The sequence below is a fragment of the Nanorana parkeri genome, unplaced genomic scaffold (genome assembly GCF_000935625.1).
Source record: "Nanorana parkeri isolate BGI_ZX_2015 unplaced genomic scaffold, ASM93562v1 scaffold1261, whole genome shotgun sequence".
NCBI lineage: Eukaryota > Metazoa > Chordata > Amphibia > Anura > Dicroglossidae > Nanorana > Nanorana parkeri.
The window spans coordinates 50558-58995 of NW_017307529.1; the positions used below are offsets into that span (position 1 = coordinate 50558).

The window sequence follows — 8438 nt, forward strand, 5'->3', positions numbered from 1 at the left end:
GGGGAGTTATGTGGCGGGCAAGTCTGAAGCTGACAGCTTTTTCTCCATTCATATCTGCTTCTAGCAGGTTACACAGCAGGGAAAGCCTCCCTGCTCTGTAACCTGTCATGGACGGAGCGCTGCCTGTTAATTACAGGCGGCTCTGCATCCAGCTTTTTATAGGTAGTTAGGTTACACAGCAGCGGGTTTCCCTGCTTGTGTAACCTAACTATTGAGGAAAGAGCTTTCACAGCCTCTACTCTTTGTTAGAGGCGTGAGCTCTGTGGACGGCTTGGACCAATGGCAAAGAATGTATATATATATGTATATATAACACAGGGACATGATCTAGAAGGGGAGGTTTAGGGGGTATAGTTGGGTAATGCATGGATTAACACCTTAAGTGTTTTCTCTTCAGCCTAATCATTTTTTTACTTCAGAAATGAGGCAGAGGAACCTTAATTTCAAGACGGAGAAAGAGGTACGGCGCAGACCTAAATTCCAGGATTTTAAGAAAGTGAAGATGTTGAAAGGAAGGTAAGGAGTACAGAAATTTCATAATGACCATCTGTATATACTGAGATAATAAAGCAGGTATTGTTGAGGTGGCTCCCGTCTATTCTTTGCTTTTATTTTTCAGCATCAAAGCTGCTGCAGGCAGTTCAAACCAGAAGCCATCAAATCCCCTTCTCAGGACTTCAAACTACCCAGCGCAATGGGACATGAACGCCTTGCCAGATATTGGTTATAAGGTATGATAGAAAGGAAACTCATTTATTTGAAAATGAACTCAACTAAGACCAATTTTCATGTCAAATTATATAGCCACATTCTCATCCAGTTTCAGGTAGAGATAGTCTAAACCTTGTTTAGCTGATGTCTATCATAGATATACTTCTGTAACTTACTTGAGATAAAATATGAATATATAAGTCTAAAAACATCTTTTTTTTTATTTGCAGAAAGTTCTTGTAGACAATACTTGTGCAGAGTTCTCAAACATCGTCAAAATGTTTAGTAAGACAGTCTCCGGTCAAACAGTGAAGAAACTATGGCGTATTCAGAACCCCACCCTCTGGCAGGTCTATCAGTGGTATGTTGACAGTTATCACAAATTAAATCAGGCCTTTACACTCAAAAATCAAATTCTACCAATGCATCCCTCTATGTATGATGATTAATAATAACATAGACATGTCAGGTGTAAAATGCTGTGATTGTGAAACACTTACACTTGCAGAACATCCACATCCTGCTTTGAAAGGGCAAAATTACTTCAGTTCGCCAAACAAATGCACACTGGGATTGCCTTGTCATCAGCAGAAATCTCATCTGTAATCTCATGAGATCTCAGGGAAAGGCATTTTCCTCCCCTGAGATGATGTGCATGGTCACATGTCCTAGTTACATGTGACAGTAATCTAGGAAGTAATAGGAGAGCTAGTAATCTGCACTTAGTAAACATGGTCACTGTCAGAAGACTGGGAAAGAAAAGAGAAATAAGGAATGCAAAAAATACAAAGCCGGCAATTATCTAGAAGCATGTGATTGTAGATTGTCATTACTAAACATTTTCTAAAGATTTCGGTAAAGGTCCGCTTTAACAGAGCTCGGGGAAGGCTTTAAGACCCAAGCAGCCCCTATGTCATAAAAAAATAGTTCTGGTTCTAAGTGTTCTTATTCTCCGGGATTACTGTATATATATATAATAAGTTGCAGGAATAATGTAAAGCATAAACTACATATAGGTTTTTTTTGCCTTCCTCTGGATCAGCTTTGAGTCGGCATATATGCATAGTGTTCTGTTTTAGGTTTTTCTTCTCTCTTTTTTCTATAGGTTGACCTTGATGGACTTTTTTTGAACCCGACTAACTATGTGGCTACATATGTGGTTGAGTGTGTAATAAAATCAATAATCAGATATTCCTTTCCCTATGAGCTACAAAATTTACGATGCCCATGTCATGTGTAATGAACCTGCAAGTTTTATAGCTACCTTTTCTAGATTTCAAACTATTTTGCTCACCACAGGTATATAATGTCTTATTAATTGTTTTTAATTGGCTAGGGGCTTTAGGATTTTGAACATTGTTTTCCTTTTCTATAAATAATAGCAGGCTTGGGCAGTAGACATCTTTAAGTTTTGGGTCTGACTGCAAGATTTCCCACTTACACCTGATTGATTGTTTGTTTTTTTATGTTCACATAGGTATGTTTCAATCATATCACATATAAATGATAAGAGTTACATTTCTGTAAAAGTGTACGAGATTTGTTAATTGTTTTAAGGAAATAAAAACTCGGACAATTCTGACTTCATTACGTTGTTTCCTGTGTCTCAGGCAGAAGGATCAGATGAAGAAGAAGAATTCTGGTATTGCTGTGGATGAGCGCCAGCTGTTTCATGCCACGGAAAGTGCTAATGTTGATGCCATCTGCAATGACAACTTTGACTGGCGTATCTGCGGCACGAACGGTGTTCAATACGGACAAGGTCAGTCTTAAAACTCAACTCCAGATTGGACAGCTGCTCAGATCCCCATGTACCCAATATTGTCGATTCAGCAGCCTCCCATCATTCTAATCTCAAATGTAATTACAGAGCAAGAACACAAGAGAGCAGAGGAGAAAGGTGCAGAGTCACTTCTAGGATGGGGAACAGGGGTAGTAGCTAAGTAGTAAGTTGCTGCTGAAAGATGGAAACAACGTGGTGCTGAGCTGCTGCCTTACTGCTTGGAGGGGGAAAGAAGGGTGAGCTGAGCTGCTGAATCACTGCTGTAAGGGGAGAGCAGGGGTAGCTGAATTGCTGAGTCACTGCTGGGAGAGGGGAGCAGGGGGAACTGAGCTGTTTAGCCACTGCTGGGAGGGGTAGCAGGATGAGCTGAGCTCCTGAGTCACTGCTTTAAAGGATTTTCACTCACCTCATACTTCTAGCCGACCTGTGACAATGAGACTGTCACAGGTCGGCTCAGTAGATCGGGAAGTGAGCGAACACATACCGGCGCTCGCTCACTTCTCGATCCTGTCACGGCAGAGAGCCGCGACAGGGGAGGGACTGGATTCCCCCCTCCCCTGTCCGATCCTCCAGGGCTGACAGGCGGGACGGACAGGGGGGGGGGCGGGTACAGCAGGCTTTCCCTCTAGATAGGCTCACTCATGCAGCTGGGTGTATCCAGACATAATTTTCGGGATCCGTTTCAGCTGCGGTGTCTGAAACGGATCCCGACAATTATGTCGAGCTTTGGGTGACGGGAGGACGCTAGTTTGTGTCCTCCCATTACCTTTAGGAGAACTATGGGGAAAAGCCCTAACCCCATAGTTCTCCTTTAAGGTGAGAGCAAGGGGAGTTAAGTAGCTCATTTACATCTGGGAGAGGGGAGCAGGGGGAACTGAGCTGTTGACCCACTGCTGGTAGGGGTAGCAGGATGAGCTGAGCTCCTGAGTCACTATTATAAGGTAAGAGCAAGGGAAGTTAAGTAGCTGAGTCACTGCTGGGAGAAGGGAGCAGGGTGAGCTGATGATCCACTGCTGGCTTACTAAGAGAAGGACATAAGTCCAGTGCTTCTGCTGTGCATTTTTTAAGATATATTGCTCCACAGTACCTGCATCTACAGAGGTCAGTGAGTGTTTTAAAGCTCATTTATGGCTTGTTAAGAATATGTGCATAATTGACTGTGTGCAAACACTCCTCCTGCTAAATATGTGACAATGGGCATACCATCCAACTATTTGGGATGAGAAAGAGGGACACCTTTAAGTTGAAGGACACACCCCCTACCACGCCCCAGTTAGACAAAGAATTTGTACGCAAAAATATGATTGGTTAAACCCAAAAGGTCTTTTCTCATCGCTACTTTTCCTTTATTCTGCACAGGAGGATGATGCATTTTGTTATTCCACATTTGTAAAATTTCTCCCAACAGGAAGTTATTTCGCCAGAGACGCATCCTACTCCCACAACTACGCCCCGCCCACCTCTGAGGGGACACGCACCATGTTTGTGGCTCGTGTGCTGGTCGGTGACTTTGTCTTAGGGGTTTCCACTATGCGACGCCCGCCTCAGAAATCCAAAGGTCCCAAGTGTTATGACTCCTGTGTGAACAACGTCCGTAATCCGTCAGTCTTCGTGGTGTTTGAGAAATTCCAGATCTACCCGGAGTACATCCTGGAATATGGGGAAGAGGGGACATCTGGGACATCTTCCTGTATCATTCTGTAAAACACAAACAAAACGCTTAAAGCTCAACTCCAGACAGTTAAAAAATTAACCCGTGCAGTGCAGATACCCCCACACTGCAAGGGTTAAATGCTTGCCTTTTTCTTGGGTCTAAAATAAAGACGTTACAGTCGCCTGAACCTCAGCCCCACCTGGCTGCTAGACTGCTCCCTGCAGCTTTATTCCCCCTTCACTCCAGCGGTCTAAGGCCCCTTCAGTCAACAGGTCTAATACAGTTTATTGGGCGTGAGGATGCTGAGGGACATTTCACTGCCGGAACGGGGGGTGGGGGAGAGAGGTGAGTGGTCTCTGTCACATGAGGCTTCAGTGAATATAACTTCTTTATTTTAGACTCTAGACCAGGGATTTGTAGTTTCACCACAGCTGGAGGACCGGAGTTTTGTTACCCCTGCCCTAGACCAAAATGAGTGGTTAACCCTTGTAGTGTGGGTGTAGCCCCACTGCAAGGATTCATTTTCTAACTGCCCCGCTATGCGATCCGGGCTGGCTGGCTGGATCAGGCAGACGCGCCCTCCAATCAGGCAATGTAGAGGGCCGCCCGCAGTGGCCTCGGAAGAGCGAGCGGCCGCCCGATGACAGCCAGGTGATCGTGTCAGGGAGAGGGAGCCATGGCTTCGTTTAGCGGGGGTCGTGACGGCGCCCCCCCTCAGTCCTGCGCCCGGGGCAAGTGACCCCCCCGCACCCCCGGTTGTTACGCCACTGGACTGTGGATCTTTCTGCTCATGTCTCTCCAGTTATTGTTGTGATAGACTTACTATTTAACATTTACATCATTTGCATTGTAGGGGAATCTCTGTGGCATGAGGATGTAGCTTATTTATGATTAGCATCATATCATATGAACTGGGGGTGTGACCTACTCTATATTGTTGCAATGTGTTGGGTATTCTCTTATCTCTTTACCTACTGTTGGGTGATATATTCATTTTTGCACAGTAACATTCCTGATGTATAAGCTGTGTCACGATATATCCCCTCGCAAGAAGTATCTAGTTTACTTGTTATATGTATCTCATTTACATTGGAGATGTGATTCAGCTTATACTATTGCAGGTGTAGGGGATAGAACAACGTTTCATTATATAGCTTCTTAAGGATTTACTAACTTTTGTGCTTCATTTTTTGATATGTGACCCGGTTCATCAAGCTCAGGTGTCCATTTGAACCCCTGCAATTGTGTGTTTACTTGTGGCAGATTTTATGAAGGGTTTTCTCAGGAGCAATGCATGTTTTTAAGTGTTTTTATAAAAAAGCTTTCTTGTTTGTATTGTATTTTTCTGTACAAATGTGTTAATATCATCATCATATCTCTCTAAGTTATAAATAAAAGTATTTTTGTAATCTTTAAAAAGATTGTGCAATGTTTATAGCAGTGCAGATGGTGTATAACAGGAAGGGAAGTGTTTTTTTGTGCTTAAAGGAGAACTATGGGGTCAGGGCTTTTCCCCATAGATCTCCTTAGGGTACCGGGCGGACACAAACTAGCGTCCTCCCATCACCCTAAGCTCAGTATACCACGAGCTACTGCTCGCGGTATACTGAGACGCCGCAGCCGGAGCGGATCCCGACATCGATGTCGAGATCCGCCCAGTTGCGTGAGTGACAGCTGGCTCTGCCTATCTAGAGGCAGAGCCAGCTGTACCAACCCCCTCCCCCGTCCGTTCCGCCAGTCAGCGCTGGAGGATCGGAGCGGGGAGAGGGGAATCCAGCCACTCCCCTGTCACGGCAGAGAGCAGTGACAGGATCGAGAGGTGAGCGAACCCGGTATGTGTTCGCTCACCTCCCGATCTACTGAGCCGACCTGTGACAGTCTCATTGAGCTAATGGAGTTCTGCATGTCTTAGGTTCTTCTCAGTCCTATATGTTTCATGTAGCAATGTATCATGAGCAGTACTCAACTGTGTCCTATGGTGCTATAGGCTTATGGTGTGACCTGAGGCTGCAAGTGAGATGCAGCAAAATTATTGCATTTGCATAGAGCAGCTGGCCAAAATACCTTGTCACTCGTGTACAGGACTAATCAGAATCCATACAGAGTATTTACTCTGTTATTAGAGAGAGAGAGAAAGAATAACCTTTACCCAGTGGTGTATTCTGGTTTGGGGCTGCCCTAGGCAAGGCAAAACTCGGGTATCCCCCTCCCCCCCCACACACACTAAATTTACCCCACCCCTTCCTGTTTAATAAATTATAATGAATGTGCTGCACTTCATCTAGAACAATACATAAACAAATCTCTATAATAAATATGTGCTTAAATAATACATGCTTTTAAAAAAGTGTTAACAATGAATCTTGTTGTAAATAATAATCCTCTGGAAAGTTCAATCATATATTCCGTGTGTGAATATACACACATGTGGAATCACACGTATAAAGTGCTCAAGATTTGTCCCAAGTGCACCACACTCTTTATCCTTCCACTGTGAAAGTTCTTCATACAAAGTCCATACGTCAACTCCAGTTATCACCCAGATGCAAATTGACAATTTTTATTAACTTTTTTTTGTTACGTAAGATTTACAGAGATGACAAAAAGACAGAAAATATGAAACAATGACCAGTACAACATGCGGACCATATCCATGTAAACATTACATAGCAGCCAACTGTGCATAGTTGAACCCCCTGCAGAGTCAAGTCCTTATCCAGGGGAAAGACATGTAACCTTCATAAGTGGAAAACAAACTAGCTAGCAAGTAATACTGTTCCCATGTAGAAAAAAAAAAATGCAAAACATTATAGGTATACACACATTTCCCACACATTACCTAATTTTAGCAGTAAAATGGGTAGGAGGTAGACTACTGTGTTATAATACTGAAAAGAGCGTTTTCTGGTGCCACGCATGGGCTAGGCCAAGCTAGCCTAGAAGACAAACAAAAAGAGGTGGCCAGGGTAGTTCCCTGGAAGAAAGTAAAGCCGTCTGGGCCCGGTGACTTGCCCGTGGGGAGGGAGGCGATGACTTTCTGGACCTCGTCTACCTCCAGCGGGGCATTCAAGCTAGCATGATCCTCTGGAGAGAGCACAGGCAAGTCACAAGAGCTAAGATATTCCCGAATGTGCGAGGCCAGGGTCTCGTCACCAGTAGTGAAGGCGCCATCCGGGATATTATATAAGGATTCATAGAAACCCCGAAAAATGTCCGCTATTTTTTGGGGGTGGTGGTGTAGTACGCCACTGGCGTCGCGCACAGCAGAAACCCCTTTAAGGTTGGCCTCAGCCCGTAGCTTGCGAGCCAGAAGAGTGTGGGCCTTATTTCCCTTCTCATAGAGCCCATAGTGTAAAACTGCAAAATTAAAAAAAACCTTAAAAAAAAACTACTCACATGAGGAAAGTAGACATAAAACTTCAAAATATGGCTGCAAGCGGCGGCCATATTGAGTAGGGCAACTGCGATTAATAACGTGCTGGATTAGTGTAAACCTACTTCATTTTAATATTTTATTGCTGTGTACTATTTTTATAGGGAAATGCCGCAGGTGGCCCACGTGCAGTACAGCCTTCTCGGCCAAACCTCTTACTTCTAACTAAACCGGAAGTCAGATGGTTGGAAAACTCGAGGAGTTGGAACTTTCGATGGAACACCGGGCTGAGTTAGGCAAATTCCCAGAAGAGGGCGCTATCATATACAGAACAGCAGCCCCAACGCATTCCACCATAAAGCCTTAAGGCCTGTTCACATGAGATCAGGTCCTGATCAGGTCCTGATCAGGTGCGGATCTGCAGACTGATGCAGTGCGTTTTTGCCACGTTTTGGCCGCGTTTTTTATGCGTTTTTTTTTTGCTGGAGTGGGGCTGTTAGTATGTTAGCTGCAGTGCAGTGCGTTTTTGATGCGTTTCCTGACCGTTTCCGGACCGGACAAAATGTGACATGCAGTATTTTTTCTGTCGTAAGCTGAACGGACTGCGCACGTGAGAACTGGAGCCCATAAAACACATAGGGATACATTGGGATGCATTTTGAGTGCAGCAGCGTACGGAGCCGGTCAGCACACAAAACGGACGTCGTGTGAACAGGCCCTTAATGAGCAAGAAGGACCAGCAGCAACTCATCAGCACCTTTTCTGTCCAGAACCCCCTAAAATATGGCCTAATCAAATCTCAAAAAAGGACAATAAACCATTTCGAAAAAAATGTCATACTATGTCAGAGAATGGTGAAATGCAATGAACTCCTAGAAGCTAACTATTTGCTGGTCACTACAGAGAGAGTACAAACT

At 44.4% G+C, this 8438-nt stretch overlaps 1 protein-coding gene across 1 annotated transcript in view; it reads left to right on the forward strand.

Moving 5' to 3' along the window:
- LOC108797322 (poly [ADP-ribose] polymerase 12-like) overlaps positions 1 to 4198 on the forward strand; it is a 40624-nt gene extending 36426 nt beyond the window's left edge. The window contains exons 8-12 of the mRNA XM_018568901.1: positions 420 to 516; positions 620 to 731; positions 942 to 1072; positions 2322 to 2473; positions 3903 to 4198. Coding sequence (XP_018424403.1) covers positions 420 to 516; positions 620 to 731; positions 942 to 1072; positions 2322 to 2473; positions 3903 to 4198 — 788 coding nt within the window. The remainder of the gene's footprint in view (positions 1 to 419; positions 517 to 619; positions 732 to 941; positions 1073 to 2321; positions 2474 to 3902) is intronic.
- The last annotated feature ends 4240 nt before the right edge of the window (positions 4199 to 8438 follow it).